The 19930-nt window shown below is 41.1% G+C and overlaps 1 protein-coding gene, 1 long non-coding RNA gene, 2 other non-coding genes and 1 pseudogene across 4 annotated transcripts in view; 1 reads left to right on the top strand and 4 right to left on the bottom strand.

Annotated features, from left to right (window-relative positions):
- LOC140342876 (uncharacterized) overlaps nucleotides 1-1896 on the top strand; it is a 17719-nt gene extending 15823 nt beyond the window's left edge. The window contains exon 4 of the long non-coding RNA XR_011923189.1: nucleotides 1681-1896. This is a non-coding gene — a long non-coding RNA (uncharacterized lncRNA). The remainder of the gene's footprint in view (nucleotides 1-1680) is intronic.
- A 5239-nt stretch (nucleotides 1897-7135) lies between these two features.
- On the bottom strand, nucleotides 7136-14864 carry LOC140342813 (large ribosomal subunit protein eL8-like). Its single transcript, XM_072429165.1, has 8 exons — nucleotides 14846-14864; nucleotides 13980-14100; nucleotides 11408-11557; nucleotides 10639-10779; nucleotides 9871-9950; nucleotides 9119-9249; nucleotides 8862-8931; nucleotides 7136-7294 (listed from the first exon to the last, which is right to left on the bottom strand). The coding sequence occupies exons 1-8, from the start codon at nucleotides 14846-14848 to the stop codon at nucleotides 7190-7192; spliced, it is 801 nt and encodes a 266-aa protein (XP_072285266.1). The 5' UTR covers nucleotides 14849-14864; the 3' UTR covers nucleotides 7136-7189.
- On the bottom strand, nucleotides 9005-9077 carry LOC140342922 (small nucleolar RNA SNORD36). The gene has a single exon (XR_011923209.1). It is a non-coding gene; the product is annotated as a small nucleolar RNA SNORD36 (small nucleolar RNA).
- LOC140342923 (small nucleolar RNA SNORD36) lies at nucleotides 9293-9370 on the bottom strand (annotated as a pseudogene).
- LOC140342924 (small nucleolar RNA SNORD24) lies at nucleotides 10849-10920 on the bottom strand. Its single transcript, XR_011923210.1, has one exon. It is a non-coding gene; the product is annotated as a small nucleolar RNA SNORD24 (small nucleolar RNA).
- Nucleotides 14865-19930: the final 5066 nt, after the last annotated feature.

Here is a 19930-nt window from a genome sequence, read left to right as displayed (position 1 = left end):
GGCAGCCCAGATCGGGACAACCGGTTCCACAGAATGAGGAGGGGACAACGCGCTCCAAAGAATGTGGGGGGGATAACGTGCTTCTCAAAAAATAAAGGGAGACAACACGCTCCACAGAATTTGTGGGAGAACCATGCGGATTAGGGGGCAACGCGCTTGACAGATGGGGTGGGGAACAACGCACTCCACAGATGGGGAATGACAATGCAGATTGGAAGGAAAAGTGCTCCACAGATGGGGTGGGGGGGAGGACAACAGGCTCCACCGATGGGATGACTGCGGATTATAATGACAACACAGATTAGAGTGACAATGGGCTCTACTGATGAGGATAATGATGAGTTCTTAATCTGGATTTTGTGGTGGTGGACCTGCTCTGTATTTGGTTGATGCTGATCTCATAATCACAGAAGACAACACACTAAAAAACTGGTTAGAGAGCCTGGGCAGAGGATGAACAGTGAGGGAGGGATATGGGCGGAGAAGGTCAGGAGTGATGGGATGGCATGGTAATTTGCCATACACAAGATGGCCACTTCCATACATATAATAAATGTTTTATTTATTAAACGCAAGCTGACATCGCCAGCACCACTAAGGGGTCTGCTTTAAGTGGATTCCAGATTCTAAGTAAGCCCTGCATAACCCAACACAAATACGAGGCTCAGGTGGAGGGGTGAAGGTCTGTTTTTTTCCAGAAACCCAAAGTGATCAGACAGGTAAGATGCATATTGCAGAAGGATACCTCTCTGCAATAGTGACCTGCCTGATCTTACAAACTTGAAAGTCTAGTTCAGAGGTGAGGCAAATCAACCACATAGGTGCATGTATGCATACCAGAAGCATTTGGAGTTGTTAAAATGTCATGTGTGTACAAATAGATTTGTAGGCATTGCCAAGTGGTATCTTAGAAGCAACATGTCGCTTCTCAGTGGGCTTTACCATACAACCACTTCTACTGGCTTCAATAGAATGATTTGCAATTGGTTTGCAATGCATTCCCCATTCAAGTCAATTGAATCAGTTTTATCATGTCCTATGAGGTTGCGGTGCACAAGATAAATGTAACCACTGTGGTTGCCCTATAAAACTCGGACATATAGTGGTTACACCTGGGAGTAGTTTACTTTGCACTTGACAACTGCACATCTCAAACTGACCTAAGCTCTGACATACATGTTACAGTCAATCTGCACCATCTCCTCCAGATCCAAAAACACATATGTAATGCAAAGGCCAGCCACACTGGATAAAGACTCATTAGGTTTTTTGGTAGGTCCACCTATGTAGTTAAATTTGAAGCTGATTGTACACTGAAATTGACATTTGTATGGTGAGCTTTATAGTCATTATGTGACTATATTGGATGAGTTCACAAAGATATTCAGCTTTGTATGTAGCTAAGATGTTATACAAGGAGAGTAAGCAGGAGCTAACCAATGTCATTAAGGTTATTTATTATAGATTATGGGGTTTTGTTTGCTTGTTATTTGCTACGAGCAAGAGTTGGGTTAGGAAACTTTGTGTCACTTTCCATGGCACTGTGATGGGATCCAGTCCGTGTCATTTCAGACTAATATATACCCAGGTTCTAAGAGCAAGTACCGTATGTTCTATGGTTATCTTGAATTATAGGTTCATATGTTCTGATTTAATCAACTTTTTTTCTTCATTTTACAGCTATAACTGGACAGCATTGGGATTCGGATTTTGTTTCCTCCAAGTATCGCCAAGAATGTTTAGCATTGAAAGCTATGGTTCCACAGCGCAGATCAGTATTTTTTGTATTTTAGTCTTTTATTAAATATATTTAATAAAACAGATCTACATACATTAAGTAATATTTACATTTTATGTGCATTTTTACACATAATAAAGTACTATTTTAGTCCATTACTTATTTACTTCATGCTTAGTTTATTACTTATTTACTGCCATATATTTTCTGCATATTTGTGTCTCAAGAATTCCAGTATTTCATGTATACATGTAGTGCGAGAAATACATAGGCAGCCCTTTCTGACCTCTCTGTGAAAATTCTACTTACCTGGTGTTCAAGACTGTATGAATCTAAAGAAGTCTGAGGCTAGGTACACATGTGCAATGGTTCTCGACCAATAATCGGCTCAGAGCTAATGTCGAACCAGAATTTTGCATGTGTACAGGGCTCATCATCCAAACGACCGTCCTGGCGGATCCACGGCTGACGAACGATCATAATGGAAGTGAAAGGGGAGGGAGCGCAGTGGCGTGCCACTCTGCCGTTCTCCCCCACCCCTCTCCGTAGAGCAGAATGGTGCTTTATGTACAACGCTCATTCATGCATCGTGCAGTCGTTGGATAGGATCGTGAAAGATTCTTTCCAATGACAAATAATGCACTTGTGTACATAGGCTACAAAAAGTCAGAAACCTTTTGCACACCTGTAGTAGCTAATTGAATGAAAAATGTTTCAGTTTCTGGCTCCGCAATGATACCAGGAAACTATGATTCTTTTGGTTGGTGATACCACCCATTTTTGATTTCCTAGTATAGGATTCTTAATGGCATATTAAAATTGCTGCATTGTAGTAACACTGTACAGAACATTCAGTGCAATTCATTCTGAATGGCACCCTAATGCAATATGGGGACTGATGTGCTATGCAGTTTAACATGTGCAGTGTGCTGCCTGATGGCACATGCTCCTTCAAGTTGTATTAGGTAGCCCATTCATAGTGGACCCTGTTGTGAATGGGCCTTCAATGACATCCAAATGTAAAAAAACACACACACACACACACACGCCAAAAAATGTCAGTGGGGGCAGGGGCTGTTGCCTAGCAATGGTGGGGTGAGGATGCAGCTCCGTGCCTGACCCTGCTGTTTTATAGTCCAGCTGTTATCCCACCCTGCCATTCCTCACTTGCCTCCCCCCCTCACTAAGCCAGGCAGACGCAGCACTCTTACCTAATCAAAGCAGCCATCCTGCACGGGTCTCTCACAGTATTTTTGTGGTGTAGAGACCCAGGCATTCCAGATTTTCAGTCAAAGATGGTGCCCAAACATTCTGCAGGTCCCGTGATCCTATGTCTCCCTCTGCAAGGATTTCTTACTACAAATTCATACAAGTCTTCAGAACTCTACCATTACCTTAACCACAACTGCAGAAATAATATCAGGGTTGGAAGCCAGCCAGAGGCTACCTCATCTTCAGATCTGAAAGTACCATCACTGCTATCTTCAATTTCCTATTGGATAAACCCCTGAAATAGCTTTGGAGATTAAGTACATCGGGTCCCTGACTCCATGTCACAGTCATCCTCTATGCCCAGTAATGTGATCTGTAGAGTTCACTTTTTTTGCTGTAACAATTATGTAAAAAGCATGGCTCAAAGGCCAATTTGATTTTGATGGAGCTGAAATCCACCTACTGCTAGATATGTTCAGGCACACTGAAGACGCACCTGCTACTTGACTTGAACAGTTCGCAACTAATACTAATAACTTTACTCCCTCAAGTAGGTAGGTCCATTGCTTGGTGGGAATTAAGGGAATTCCCTAACATTAAGATATTTACTATTACAAGTTTTACAGTATATTCTTCTTTTTCTGATTCTTTCCTCTTTGCTTAGTTCTTCATCCCCATTTTGTTTTTGCTTCTACACCACCTCCCCCCATCTCTTATCTCTACCCTTATTTTATTGATATATTGATTTATTCTTACCTCATGGCCCATTTAAATATACTCTCCCTTAATACCAAGGCATTAAATATTACTGAAATGTGGACTGCTCTTCTGTGTGATTTATGCTAACAAACTGTACATATTACCTTTCTACAAGAAACAGACTTCAGGAGAAGATCCCGAAACTCACAGACCGATACTATACCTGGGCATATCTTGGGTCCACGTCTGATGCCAGAATCAGGGGAGCGAATGTTGTACTCTCTAAACACTGCTGGCAATTTAAAGACCAATGGTCAGACCAATTAGGATACTGATGGTAGAATGCTTTTTCAGAAAGAATTCACTAATTGTATTTCATTTGCATATGCAAAAGTTTATGCACTTAATCATCCCAAACATGAATTTTTGGAGACAGCATTTCAACACTTATCATAATTCCTAGAGGGAATTCTTGTCTCAGGAGGAGACTTCAATGTATTCCTAGGTCCGCCTAATGACTTCTAGCCACCAGTATGCCATGCCTCTATCCTACAAGGTTAGAGACCTTCAAAGGATTTTTTTTTATTCTACTCTCTTGTTCGCAAGTCTTTTATGAGGATTGACTCTTTTTAACCCAATTTGGCATTAGAAACATTACCCTTTCTGACTATGCACCCATTCACCAAGTATATGTATTCCCTAGAGGAGACAAATTATGACACTCGTATGGGAGCTTGCTTCAGGACCACTTGATATTATTAAATCTAACTGCACAATGACATCTCATTTTTGAGCATAATTCTACTCCAAATGTACACTCAGCAGTCAACAAAAACCTTTCATGAAGGGGACCCTGATTAGCCAAGGAACATGTTGCAAAAAAGAGCATGAGGTGTTTGTATAATATTCCTTTTGCAGGTAATCAGATTCTAGAATTCTCTTACAATAATTTTTGCTGACCTTTACTCCAAATTGCTAGTAGCAACCAACAGGGAGGAGAGTGGGGGAGGAGGAGTTACCATTGAAAGAATCTTAAAAGTAGCGGTCAGACAGATAGGAAGCAAACCAAGAGAGAGCAGTGTCACTAATACCAATGGAGTGCATGATTTGTATTAGAAGGGGGTGATCAACAGTGTCAAAGGCAGAGGAAAGATCAATGAAAAGGGAAAAGTTGCCTTGAGACTTACCCTGTTTCCCCTGTAATAAGGCACTGTCTTATATTTGAAATGCCAACATATGCCCTAGGTCTTATTTTTAGGGGGATGTCTTATTTTTCCATGAAGAAGACTACAGTACACATTTATTGTTGAAAATCACTCATGATCACTCATGTGCCATTGATTGTCCCCTTCTGATCACTCATGTGCCATTGATTGTCCCCTCTCTGATTACGGACTCACTTTTTTTTGGTTTCTACGGCCGGGTAACAGACTCTGGTAGGGTAGGGATCAGCAGCTTGCTTGTCCCTCCTGGCTTTGAAGTTACTTTCAGTTTCAGTCTGCACTGCAGCCAGCATCAAGGAGTCACACAGAGGCACACAGTATCAGGTATCGGAGGATGTCTTATTTGCAGGGGGTGCTTTATTTTAATTGTTTGAGCAAAAATCCGGGGGTGGCTTATTTGATGGGGATGCCTTATCATCGGGGAAACACGGTAGCTCTGATGAGGTCATTGGCCACTTTAGTAAGGGCTGTTTCAGTGGAATGGGCAGCTCTAAAACCAGACTGGAGGGGGTCAAGGAGAGAGTTGGTGCTCAGGTAATCGGTGAGTCTTTTGTAGACAAGGCATTCAAGAAGTTTAGGGACATATGAGAGAAGGGAGATAGGACGGTAGTTAGAGGTCCAATGAGAGTTTCTTTAGGATAGGGAGAATTATGGCATGTGTAAAAGCTGAGGGGTATTTACTAGTAGAAAGGGAGAGTTAGGTTAGGGCAGGGGCCAGGATGGAGGAATGGGCACGGAGTAGGATCAGGGGGATTTGGGCCAAGTGGACAGGTAGTAGATGGAGATGATGAGAGAGGAGATAAGACTTCGTCCACAGTATGAGGGCTGAGAGACCAATGATGATTGATGAGCAGAAGGTGGCAGGGGCAATATTATCCAAAGCCAAGGAAAGAGAGTGGTTTAACATGGTGGCAGCTTCTTCTGGGAAGGTGATTTTGGAGAGAGCGGGGGTGAGGGACACAGATTAGTTTGAGAAAAGGTTGTGGTCAAGGTTACGGATATCTCTCTGCCATTGACCAGGTCTGGGATGTGACAAGGGAGGGCAAGAGTTCAGTTAGGGTTGAAGGTGATAAGGTTATATCAGAAAGGGGAAATGGTGAGTTGTCAAGGAGGGTGAGGTTGCAGAGTTTAGAAAATATCGGGTCTAAAGTGTGTCCGGCTATGTGTATGGGGCCATTGATGTTCTGAGTGAGTCCAAATGAGGAGGTATTTAGGAGCAGTTTGGCTGAGGAGGGAAGGTTGGGTTCATCCATTGCAACATTAAAGTCACCAAGGATGAGGGTGGGCAGGTCATGGGAAAAAAAATGTGTGGGAGCCAGGATGCAAAGTTATCCATAAATTGTGATACTGGGCCAGGGGGGCAGTAGACAACAGCAACAATGAGGGGTAAGGGGCTAAAGAGAGACAGAGTGGACTTCAGATGAGGTGAAAATGAGAGAGGGTGGGGTAGTATGTACAGCTAGGTGAGAGGAGACCCACACCACCCCCTACTTTGTTGCCAGGTCTGGGGGTATGTGTAAAGTGCAGGCCTCCATAGGAGAGAGCAGCAGCAGAGGCAGAGTCAGAGGAGGAAAGCCAAGTTTCAGTGAGAGCCAGAAAGTTCAGAGACTTAGAAAGGAGAAGGTTGTGTATGGAGGTTATTTTGTTGCCAACAGGTCTGGCATTCCATAGACTGCCAGAGAGAGGAGGTAAGGACTTATGGGTAGGGTGAATAGGGATGAGGTTAGGAGAAGGCAGTATGTCACTGAGAGTATGGAAAGGGGAGGCTGTGTGGGGGACCAGGGTTGGGTGAGATGTCACCAGAGTATCAGTAGAGTAAAAAGGTGCAGGAGCACAGAGAGAAATAAGGCGTAGAGAGATGAGTTATCAGACTGGGGAGAACAGGGAGTAGTGCCAACAAGAGAGAGCAGGATGAATAATACATTTTTACAGATAATTGGGAACCATATGCATACATTAAACAATGTGGCAAACTGAAGTCAAAGAGAAGCAGTCCAGTAATATGGGTTTAAGTGAGGCTTGATCTGTTTTGTCTTTTTGCACTTTTAACCTCACTTTACTACTACATCGCATCAAGAGGTCTCTATATGCAATACAGGCACATTTTTGTGGTTTGTAGTTTGTAAACTTCAGAAAATGGTGGTACAGCCTATGTGTATTCCAGGCCCTACCTATTGCTGTTTCCTCAGTGTTAATCAAACTGCCACGGTGTAACAATAGTGTACAAATAATTATTTTTTCAAATAAACAGCAAACAATGAAATCTGAGGAAGTTTCTTTAATTAGGTAAAGAACAGAAGTGTAAGGCCCAGTACATTTAACCAAGTTTGGTGGCCAGTTCCTTGGCCTTTGCTTTCTCCAACTTGGCAATTCTAGCCACAGACTTGGGTCCCAGGATTCCTCCACCCCAGTAACGACGGATCTGCATCAGTATTAAAAAAAAAAAAAAAAAAAAAAAAAAAAAAAAAAAAAAAAAAAAATTTAATTCAGACATACAGAATTCCAAATAAAACAAACACAATAATTATGTTTTCAATACGGTTTTTTAGAGCATAGATACAGATAAACCAGTCATTTACATTTACCTTATTTGTTATGTTAACTGGACACAGGAAATGCAAAATTTAAAATGACAGAAGAGGGGGAATCCAAGTTGTGATAGTGTAAAACAGTTTATCCCACTTGTTACTAGACCGGAAACACCTTTGTTTTATGCACAAAAACCTGTTATACAAAATTCCTGTTCTCACTAAACTTTTTTGGACGTTCTGTGTCCACAGAACAGGGAAACAAAAAAACAGTCCTGGACAGGCTTGAAACCTGAAAGGGGCCCTTACCTTTCCAAACAGGTTTTTAGGTACACCAAGTAGTGATGTGGGCCATTTAGAGACAAAGGAATGCAAAGGAAGTGCTGTGTTAGTTCTGCCAGACAGGTATTTCTAAAGGCCTGGTGTTCCCCTTAACCCTAAAGGGAAGAGCTTCCTCAACCCTCTTAAAAACACACACACATTGGTCTTGTTGCCAAATGCAGACTTGTGACAGGTTCCTTCCATCACCAGCAAAGCAGTTTTACAGGCTGCCAAAATTAGGAAATGCCCAAATTCTGATTGGTTATGATACTCCAAAATCATTTTACTAGACTACTACTTCATAGTAGCCAAGCACCATTTCAGACCTGTAGCAGTTTGTTGGACTCACCACAGACTCAACCACTCCAATATAAGTGAACGGGAGCAGCTTGGACTTTGCTTTTGGCTGCAGCTGTTGTGGTCTGAATATCAGCACCAGAGCCTACAGTTGCATGCAGATCTTGTTGCCCACCACATGGTTTGCCTTTCCCAGCCACAAAGTTTGCTATGTGCCTGGGAACTGTCAGCCATTTGGTTTCATACATCTGAAGTCAGCCTTCGTGCTTTCCTATCCATGCTCAATATATCCATTTACAAAGAATGAAAGCAACACATTTTCTCCATAGAGATCCATAAGGCATATTCCACCAAAATCCTAAAAACTTAGTGTATTCAATTCAAATCTAGATTCAGCACCCCATACTCTCCCCCTTTTCCAGAAAAAAAAAAAAAAAAAAAAAAAACACTTAACTAAACAAGCAGGTCAGAAATTACTTGGATGGAAATAGACCAGGTACTGCCATGACTGTTGTGTATTAAAGGAGCTAACAGAACAAGCAAAATTTAATGACTAACTTTAAAGACTTGCTGTAATTCCTTGTAAAGGAAAGTTGCAGGCAGCCACAACACAAAACTTAACTATATATTGAAGGTGATCTCATCAGATTCTGTTGCAACATTTCTGGAACTAAATAGATTCCCTTTTAAAGATTCTAGTCACAAATCTTTTGAAACTGGAGGCGAGAAAAGCCATCAAATGACAAACCAGGGGACAAGGAAAATTATTTTATAACTCCAGCAACACAAGCATGCACAATATCAATGACTGATCAGACAAACACTTCTTGCTTAAGCTCTCACCTCATCATGTCTGTCATTGTAGTTGGTCTTTACAGCTTCCACCAGCTTGGCAAGGGCTCCCTTGTCCTCACTGTAAAATAAAAAAAAAAAAAAAAAAAAGTTGCGATACTCCATACTTGACTGTACCAAGTACAGAATTTTTGACTGCTCAGGGTTAAAAAGCTCTGAAGGCCACACTGACATTTCAGGTGAAGAAATTCATATGCATCATTGCCAGAAAAGGAACAAAATTCCTAAAACAGGTGGCAGATACTTACGGGTTGACTTGTGTGAAAGCGAGGCTGGTGCAGGTTTTTCTGAGCACCAATCGCCCCAGTCTGGCTTTACCCTTGACGATGCAGTAGGGTACTCCCATCTTACGACACAGGGCAGGGAGGAAGACCACCAGCTGGAAGATACAAAGATAAGTCAAAGCCCTGCTCTATAAGATATCTGCTCAGGGTTAAAACGATCAAATTTACTCTTCACAGCCGAATCAAGTGAAGATTAAATTCAAAACATCATTGCAACCTATGGTCTCTAAATATTTCCTTGATCATTTACATGTTTACTTCAGTCTCATGACAGAAATAAATTGGACCCCTCTAGTTCCACTATAAACTGATGTACTAGAAGGTAGAAGTGGAGGAGATACATTCCCAATTACATCCACAAACTTTTTTATGCAACAAGGATAGTTTATTATCTAAGCCTTTATTTAAAGACAACCCAGCAGTCTAAGGTTATTTAGAAGTTAATACCACTCTAAATGAATTTATCTGGTCTCTATGATGACTATATGTGTGTACCCATCTACCTTAGCATCAGAAGGCAACGTATTATTTAGAATAATTTCCTTACCATTTTTAAAGAACATTATTCACCTGGCAGTTTTCACTGTCAAGTCAGACTGACTGCAGGATACGTGAAGCACCATGACTGCTTAATGCCCAAATTATTGGTCAATATGGTAACTGGCCAGCTACAAACAATGCACCAATACCAAGAAGTACCACAATGATGTACACACCTCAATAGGATCCACATCGTGGGCGATCACCACCAGCTGGGCTTTCTTGTTCTCCACTAGAGTTGTCACCGTGTTGACACCTACAAATATATTGACACTTGGTATCTAGTCTTGTTAGGAGACCTTTAAGGGGGGCTATGATCACCCTGTATAAATATATAAATGGTCCATATAGAGAACTCTTCCCAACCATTCACTTTGAGATCATTACAAAGATCAAGAAGGCAATCTTCATGTCTGGAGGAAAAGAAGAAGTTTAAGCTGCGGATAATGAAGGGATTCTTCACTGTAAGGTCTGTGAAAATGAGGAATCGTCTTCCTCAGGAAGTAGTTTCAGCAACTACTATAGATTGCTTTAGGTAAAAAGCTGGATGTTTTTCTAGAAGCACAGAATATAACTGGGGATTAAGGATTTAAATTAAAGATAACAGACTGTGGTTCCAGGGACCATCCAATTGCCTCATGGAATCAGGAAGGAATTTTTTTCCCCTGTTGAAGCAAATTGTACCAGGGATTTGTTTGCCTTCCTCTGGACCAACCATGTCTTATAGGGTTTTATATCTGGGATATGTTTATTTCCCCAGTGGTTGAACTTGATGGACTTATGTCTTTTTTCAACCTAACCTAATGTAAGTATGTACCCCTACAAAATGGTCAATGCTGTTAAAAAGCCTGTCTTTAGATACACACTTTTCAGGTGAAGAAATTCAGACATTGCATGACAAACCAGAACAGAAGGCATTGAACCTGCAGCCACACAACACCTACCTGCTCTGATGACTGGGGGCCTCTTGGTAGGGACATCCGGTTTACCAGCAGCTTTCTGCTCTGCACGGGCCAGCAAACGTTGTTTTTTCTTTTGCTTGCTCTCTGGCCTGTATTTGTGTGCCAGTTTAAAAAGCTGAGTGGCTGTAGAAGGGGGGGGGGGAGAAAAACCACTTCATTAATAGATGATTCCTTAGCTATAGCCTCAGTCTGTGCACCACCAATCTTTGTGGAAGAGTGTAATCACAGCTCTCAAGATAGCAAATATTACTTACATCATTTGCACAGCACCAACACATCATTTACAAACTGATGTCTGCAGCAAAACTCTTACTTGCTTACATGAACTAAATCAGCGATGTATTGCAGCCAGGAGATAAGCAAAAAAGAGGAAAGTAGTCAGCAATAGCAGAATTGTTTAGTAAGATTAGAGCGGCCTATGCCTTAAGGAACCAGCATTCCACTAGATCAGGGGTCAGCAAACTTTTTGGCTACTAGGCCATTTTAGGAGGTCAAGAAGGCACACTAAGCTGAACTCTCTCGAGTCCCAAGCTGATGGCTCTGCCCTCCCACCAGGAACACCCCTGAAGAGAACATTAAATTTCTAACACACAGTATCTAATGGGAGTTTTTTTTTTTTTCTTTATATTATTCGGCCGCCGGTCTAATGCCTTTTCTACAGCCCTCAACGTTCTGTGTATGAAGGTTACCAACATCTGTGCCACACAGCCACAAACCCACATCCCATGTGCAGAGCAGCAGCCTCAGTCACCTGTCTGTCGGTCCAGAGCCTGAGTGAACTGGTTGATTGCAGGTGGGACCTTCAGGCGTTTGTACAGAATAGATCGCTGACGCTGGAGCCTGATGTAGCGAGGCCATTTCACGAAGCGAGTAAGATCTCTTTTGGGCTGGACATCTTGGCCTGCAGGAAGTCAGTCATCATTAATATTATTAATAAACAGGATTTATATAGCATCAACATATTACACAGCGCTGTACATTAAATAGGGTTGCAAATGACAGACTAATACAGACAGTGATACAGGAGGAGAGGACCCTGCCCCGAAGAGCTTACAATCTAGTAGGTGGGGGAAGTATCACACAATAGGAGGGGAGATATGTAGTGGTGGGAAGTAGTGATAGTTTCAAATGACAGAAGACGACGGAGAGAGCGGCAGGGGGAGTATTTTTTTTCTAGGTCAGAAATGTAAGTGGGACAATAACTGTGTAGGGATTTGAAGGCAAAGCACAGGAGCTTAAATTTGATTCTAAGGTGAAGTAACAATTATGTAAAAAGCATGGCTCAAAGGCCAATTTGATTTTGATGGAGCTGAAATCCACCTACTGCTAGATATGTTCAGGCACACTGAAGACGCACCTGCTACTTGACTTGAACAGTTCGCAACTAATACTAATAACTTTACTCCCTCAAGTAGGTAGGTCCATTGCTTGGTGGGAATTAAGGGAATTCCCTAACATTAAGATATTTACTATTACAAGTTTTACAGTATATTCTTCTTTTTCTGATTCTTTCCTCTTTGCTTAGTTCTTCATCCCCATTTTGTTTTTGCTTCTACACCACCTCCCCCCATCTCTTATCTCTACCCTTATTTTATTGATATATTGATTTATTCTTACCTCATGGCCCATTTAAATATACTCTCCCTTAATACCAAGGCATTAAATATTACTGAAATGTGGACTGCTCTTCTGTGTGATTTATGCTAACAAACTGTACATATTACCTTTCTACAAGAAACAGACTTCAGGAGAAGATCCCGAAACTCACAGACCGATACTATACCTGGGCATATCTTGGGTCCACGTCTGATGCCAGAATCAGGGGAGCGAATGTTGTACTCTCTAAACACTGCTGGCAATTTAAAGACCAATGGTCAGACCAATTAGGATACTGATGGTAGAATGCTTTTTCAGAAAGAATTCACTAATTGTATTTCATTTGCATATGCAAAAGTTTATGCACTTAATCATCCCAAACATGAATTTTTGGAGACAGCATTTCAACACTTATCATAATTCCTAGAGGGAATTCTTGTCTCAGGAGGAGACTTCAATGTATTCCTAGGTCCGCCTAATGACTTCTAGCCACCAGTATGCCATGCCTCTATCCTACAAGGTTAGAGACCTTCAAAGGATTTTTTTTTATTCTACTCTCTTGTTCGCAAGTCTTTTATGAGGATTGACTCTTTTTAACCCAATTTGGCATTAGAAACATTACCCTTTCTGACTATGCACCCATTCACCAAGTATATGTATTCCCTAGAGGAGACAAATTATGACACTCGTATGGGAGCTTGCTTCAGGACCACTTGATATTATTAAATCTAACTGCACAATGACATCTCATTTTTGAGCATAATTCTACTCCAAATGTACACTCAGCAGTCAACAAAAACCTTTCATGAAGGGGACCCTGATTAGCCAAGGAACATGTTGCAAAAAAGAGCATGAGGTGTTTGTATAATATTCCTTTTGCAGGTAATCAGATTCTAGAATTCTCTTACAATAATTTTTGCTGACCTTTACTCCAAATTGCTAGTAGCAACCAACAGGGAGGAGAGTGGGGGAGGAGGAGTTACCATTGAAAGAATCTTAAAAGTAGCGGTCAGACAGATAGGAAGCAAACCAAGAGAGAGCAGTGTCACTAATACCAATGGAGTGCATGATTTGTATTAGAAGGGGGTGATCAACAGTGTCAAAAGCAGAGGAAAGATCAAGGAGAAGAAGCAGGGAAAAGTTGCCTTGAGACTTAACTCTGATGAGGTCATTGGCCACTTTAGTAAGGGATGTTTCGGTGGAGTGGGCAGCTCTAAAAACAGACTGGAGGGGGTCGAGGAGAGAGTTGGTGCTCAGGTAGTGGGTGAGTCTTTTGTAGACAAGGCATTCATAAAGTTTAAAGACATATGGCAGAAGGGAGATAGGACGGTAGTTCGAGGGTAGGGAGGGGTCCAGTGAGGGTTTCTTTAGGATAGAGAGAACTAGGGCATGTTTGAAAGTGGAGGGGTACTTACAAGTAGAGAGGGAGAGGTTGAATGTTTTGGTTAGGGCAGTGGCCAGGGTGGAGGAATGGGCACGGTGTCATGAGAACAGTATGGGTGCACCAATGTACCATCTACAAAACCATATAGGACTACAGATAGCTGATGCTTCATGTCAAAGAGCTGAATGCATCACTATAGAACCACAGCCATAAAAGGTGTTAAATTGATGATGCTCAGGGGGCTTCACATGGCATGAAATATTAGGTGGCCCCTGATAATTTCTTATAAGTTGCAGCCACTGACTGTCCTCTACAGGTGTGTTAGATTATAAAGTTAACTCACCAATGCCAAAGTTCTTGGGCCTCTTCTCAAAGAGAGGGTTCACCACCTTCTTGGTTTCAGCCTTCTTGACCACAGAAGGGGCTGGAGCCACCTTCTTCCCCTTTGCCTTCTTTCCTTTAGGCTGTCAGAGAGAAGAGCAAAACTTAGAAAAATGACAGCACAACAACCAAAGACCAATCAGTGATCTTGGTGGCCATGTGCAATTAGGGATCATATAGCAAATATTGGGTCATCATCTGCACCTATTCTAGAGACTCAAAGGGCAAAATTCTAACCTGCATTTTAACATTTACCAATCTAGGCCAGTACATTGACATGTTAATACATGAAGCAAGAAGAGCCATTGCACATGACAACAGCATGCAGTCTACAGTAACAGGTTAAGTGTGAGATGGCATGGTGTTATTTATCTGGAAACAAAGTGCGCAGGAGAAGCAGAAATTAATACAAAGGAAATCACACAGCAGCGTTCAACACATATGATGGAGTATTTAGAGATACAAGAAAATACAGAAACAGGCCAGCATACAGAAAACATAGCACAACACAGAATGCACACGCTGCATACAGAGGGGACAGATGCAGACAGCACACACGTAGCAGCCACGGCCCGTACAACATAATAGTCAGAGGAGACGCGGGCAGCACACTACAAACTGGGCGGACAGACACTCCGGCATACTGAGAACCGTGCGGGGAGACCTCCTTTTTAGCGGCACTTTCTGACACAGTCTTCCCCTCAGAACCGCAGCAATGTGGAGGAGAGTACTCTAGAACACAGCAGTCTAGCACTGAGCTCCAGCCTGGGCAACATTACGAAGGATGGCGATAGATCGTAGAAGCCACAGAACCAGCACAACACTCACCATGGTGAATAGGGAAGAGAAAGGAAGTTTGAAGAATTCTGGGTATTATAAATATCCTGGGCCGGATGACGCGAGACTTCACTCACATCACTGGGAGGAGTGCCATCTAGCGGTGAATGACTGGAAAACCAGTGCTATGTTTTGCTTACAACACAGAGCACCATCGGGCGGCAGAAAGAAAGAACAGCAGCTTGAGCGCCATGCTAAGGCACGCTAACTGTGTTTCCATAGTACAGCGCTCAGCCCTTAGCCCTCCTCCTTCATCCGTGCCTTTCATTGTGCTCTGCTCCGCCTGTTCCGGTGACAATCATCAAATAGCGCATTGTTGCTGGTGTAATTTCGGCTCTGGTCAGGGAAAAGAAAAAAAGAGGTCGATGGCATAAAATGTGGTTTACATTGTGCAATACTTTATTTTGTTTTATATTTTGCATACAAATTAATAACATCATATAAAATGCTTTGCCTAGGTGGCCTTGGGTCAGTGGCTTAATTTTTTTCCCTCTTCAGGGGTAAAAGAAAATGCCTTGGTGTTAGTGATCAAGTAAAAATTGCCCCGCTGTTGGTACATACATTGTAATCAGTGACAACCCCTACAAAGAACCCTGGGACTTTATTAAATATTATTGGGATAGTCTTGCAGCGTTCAGGACTGTTGGGTGGCGGAGTATATTTATGTGTAGTGATGTCATATTGCTCCTCTCTGCTCCTTCAGTTACATCATGGCCCTGATTCATCAATGAAATGTGCGTACATAGGCACCAGTCAGCGACCTCTATTAGCGCGAGTCGGGCCTGTGTTTTAGTGAACTCACCTGCCGGTTTCCTGCAAAGATCTCGAATACGCCAATTAAGGCAATTATTTTTCAGCTGCGCGATTCAGGAGTAGATATTAAGCTCAATGATGAGGTGATAGCAATTGATTAGCGCACACCTGCGCTCTGTTCTGTGCTCATCTCCAGTCCATTTTATAGGTCAGTTTGAATCTTTAATGCTTGATGTTTTTTTGTGTTACTTTTTTATGTTACATTCTACTCATTCACAAACTTGCTTCATTTATAGTTACATTTGTTGCACTTCTTGTTACTTTTTCTTTTGGTTGCAACACCACAAACTAATTTCTATCAAGCTGGATATATACTAAGTGGCACTTTCAAATATGTCATCACACAATAGTATGAGTGTAAAAAATATGTGAACAAACATTTGTGACCTGAATAAAATTTCATTCTAGTTTAACTTTAGAGAAATCAAATATTTTAGTAAAGGATTATAGGCAAACGTGTTATAATACATGTATTAGGGAACATTTAGTGATTTCACTTGTGTGTGTATGTCAAAATACATTTAAATGCATATAAATACATATGTATTTTCATAAGTACTATTATAACTGGTGTGTGTGTGTGCCTGGTTTGTAATGCCAGTTTCGGTAGTTTAGCAATGTGTTGTCATTTTTTCCACAAGTATTGAGTACAAATGTCTGCATGGTTTCCACAGCAAACTCCTACTTGACCCCCCTCGTTGCCTTTGTCCCATTGTCACATATTGGTATTTGAATGTATTATGTACATAGTCCTTTTCTGAATAAATTGTCATGATTTTATTTTTTTTTTATAGTCTGACATTTGCACTCATGTTGATTTGTCCCCACACAACTCCTGTGTTCATTTGTAGTATTGCTAAAGGTTTGTTGTCATTGTGCTGTGCTGCCTGATCTTAGCACTATTGTATACAAACACACTTCCACTTGCTGTCCAAACTGGTTGTCAATTAGTTGTCCAGCTGAGTTGCATACTAGCTTAAAAACAATCACAATTGTCTTTTTAAACTGTGTGTCCTAGGAGATTGGAAAGGAGATCACATAACAAACCCCCCAAAATACAAACAACATTTTAGAAACAACTTTATTCAAAAGAAAGATTTGCTAAAAGGTCACGATAAAATGTAAAAACACAACAAAACCAAAAAAAAAAAAAAACACATCAAAATGGCCCAACAAATATTGCATTCAAAAAATACTTACCAAACCAATATGCAAGTTTGCCCTATCAAGGGAGGAAAACTGGGTTAGAAAATATATTTATGCAGGACAAACATTTCAAAGTGGTAATAAAGGCAGAATTTTGCAATCAAACAATATGGCCACAAACACAATAACATAGCACTAACATTGACTTCAAAATTGCAAAATGGACACTGAAACATTCAAAGTAAAAAAATAAAAATAAAAAAGAAGCTATTGTGCTAAATGGTAAGCAAAGTATCAAATGCAGCAACATAGATTAATCTTTTGACGCGCTTAGCAGCCCTTTTAGACAGCCGTTGTTCGCAACAACTTCACCGGGGTCACTGCAGGGTACTTTATTGCCTAAAAAGAGAGCGGCTCCTTTTATACAGACGGCATGGCTAACATTATAATAATATAATTTTTACTTCGAATGGCATGGTATGGTGTTGTTTTAAAAATGATGTATGCTAATCCGTTTTACATGTTTCTGTATATATTTAATAAACTATTGTTTTGAATAAAATAAATTACTAATCAATAAAAATAAAATTTAAATAAAATGTGGTCATCTTTTTTATATCATCTATATAAGGCGTCACAAAATTCAATAAAATGTTTTGTAAAGTGTAAAAATTTTAATAAAGTCTTTTTATTATTTTCAATATAATAAATCTACTTTCTTGAAATGACGCAATTTCATTTAGTATATAAACTACCCATGAGGAAGCATTAGGGTAGTCGGTCTTAAAATCGGTGTCTAAAATGCCTGCAAAAAATGAAATATTGAGAAAACAGTACTACACACCAAAAGCCGTCGGTTCTTACGGTGGTGTTGATGCCTTATTCAGGGAATACCCTCATACATGGAATACCTTTGAGCCTGGGGATGGTGTTTTTTACATCGGTCGACGAGATGATCCGATCAAAGAATATTTTGTTAAATCGGGTTATTACGCCAATATGAATGAATTGATCAAAGCCATTATTAGCAAACTTGACACCTGAACAATTGAGACTAAGATACGACGAGATTGAAAGAACTGTTCTTGTAACTAAGTCGGCTGTGTACAAGTTTATGCCCGGGGAAAAGTTAGGCCGTATACTGGGCCTGGTGGGACATATGCGCGAACGTTCGAAAAAGAATTTAGAGGATGCGACACACATCGTTTTGCGTTACAATGAATTTGGAGTGCCTGTTGTAACAACTGGCCATATAACAGAGGTTTCGGTGGATGATGATTCAGGTTTAACAAAAGAGAATGATGCTTTATCTATACAGAAACATTTTTACCCAGATATTAAGGCGGGGTTTTATACGATGTTTGTTTATACTGATATAATTCAACATCAGCTTGTTGACGATAGTTATGTACAACTTTTAAGAACTGTGGAGATTAATGGAAAAAATGGTGACACCGTTACACAAAAGTATACTAGGCCTGACTATATCCCACTCTGCAAACAACACTTTGACACCATTACAGTTTCGATACTATCAGATCAAGCTAAACCAGTTAAATTGAAATACGGAAAAACGATTGTTCGATTACACTTTAGACCGCGTGCGGTGACGACGTATTAAAAATGCTGTCCCAGAGAGTGTACGGCGACCCGGCTGCATATACCCATTATTACATGACGCAAGCCGGCCATGGTTTGGACGGTTTCCATGGCGATGAATTCATGCACGGCGCCGGCATCGCTGGACTATTTCGGGGTAGTTCCTCTGTTCAAGAAAGGTGTTGCCCTTGTAAAAACAGCGGCTAGGAACATCTCCAGAGACGTTGTCGCCACAGCATCGTCAGCCGCTATGGATAGAATAAATAGACCTAAGCATGAGCAGGAAGGCTCAGGTGTTGTACAAATTAGAAAAAAACAGCGGAAAAGAAAACGAGGTCTTGACGGCGTCATCCATCCCCCCTTTTATGAATAAAATAGCAACGTCTAAGAGGCGTCGGCAGCAGAAAGCAAGAAACCGCTCGCCGGGTGACATCTTCTAATTGCCCGCTATGGCTTTCGTACATGATGCCTCTGCTGAATACGCCAAACCAGAGTTGGATATCTTTCAAATACCACCCACGCAGACAAGTATTGAAAAATCGCTTTATGTAGAGGTACAGCCAATTGCGGCACTAGCAGACAATGCCCCGTTGGAGTTCTTCATCTCTGGGAGCGGGGAGTTCAAGTATCGCCCGCTGTAAGAATAGGCCACAGTCGCGCTCTGTTAACAGCTAACGCAAAGTACTCGGTCGATCGAGCATCTCTTAAAGTGTATAGTATTCCTGCTGGCACGCGCATATCGAACCACGAAAACCTCTTTCTCGGAAACATTCGAAAAACTGTAATACTAGCATTTGTGGACAACGACTCGTTTTCGGGTAATTACCAGAGAAATCCATTGTGCTTCAACCACTACAATGTAAACTATGTCGCCTTATATTTGGATGGACAGCAGATACCTGCAAGACCGTTTCAACCTAATTTTCAAGGTGCTTCAGCTGTTCGCGAATATATGGTCCTCGTACATATTTCGGGCAAGCAAAAGGCTGACAACGCTTTATCGGTGGATCGTTCAGAATTTTTGAATGGTTACACTTTATTCGCTTTTGATTTATCGCCTGATCAAGAACCTGGTGGACATTTCTCTCTGGTAAAAACCGTGAATCTCCGGGCTGAAATTAGATTTGCGGAACTTACGCAAAACAGTATTAACATGATTGTTTATTCAATTCATGAGAATATTATTGAAATAAATAACAGAAGAGAAGTATTGTATGATTTTCAAAAATATGAATAACTATGAAATTACTAGCGTTATTAAATCAGACTTTCATGCCCGGAGCATCTTTAAAGGTGTATTTCCATGTGATTTATTACCGGGAAACAAAGTCATCGACAGACCAGCGGCCTATATTGTAAACACGGAAAAAATGCATCAGCGGGGAAAGCACTGGATTTTAATTATATTATGTACGAATGATTCGTCTATTTTTTTTTGATAGTTATGGTATATCACCTGAAAATGAAATATTTCCTGATGAATTCATGCAATTTTTATCGCGAAATTCTGAGATTATA

This window comes from Pyxicephalus adspersus, chromosome W, assembly GCF_032062135.1.
Source record: "Pyxicephalus adspersus chromosome W, UCB_Pads_2.0, whole genome shotgun sequence".
NCBI classification, from domain to species: Eukaryota; Metazoa; Chordata; class Amphibia; order Anura; family Pyxicephalidae; genus Pyxicephalus; species Pyxicephalus adspersus.
This window is presented reverse-complemented; position numbering and strand designations above follow the sequence as displayed.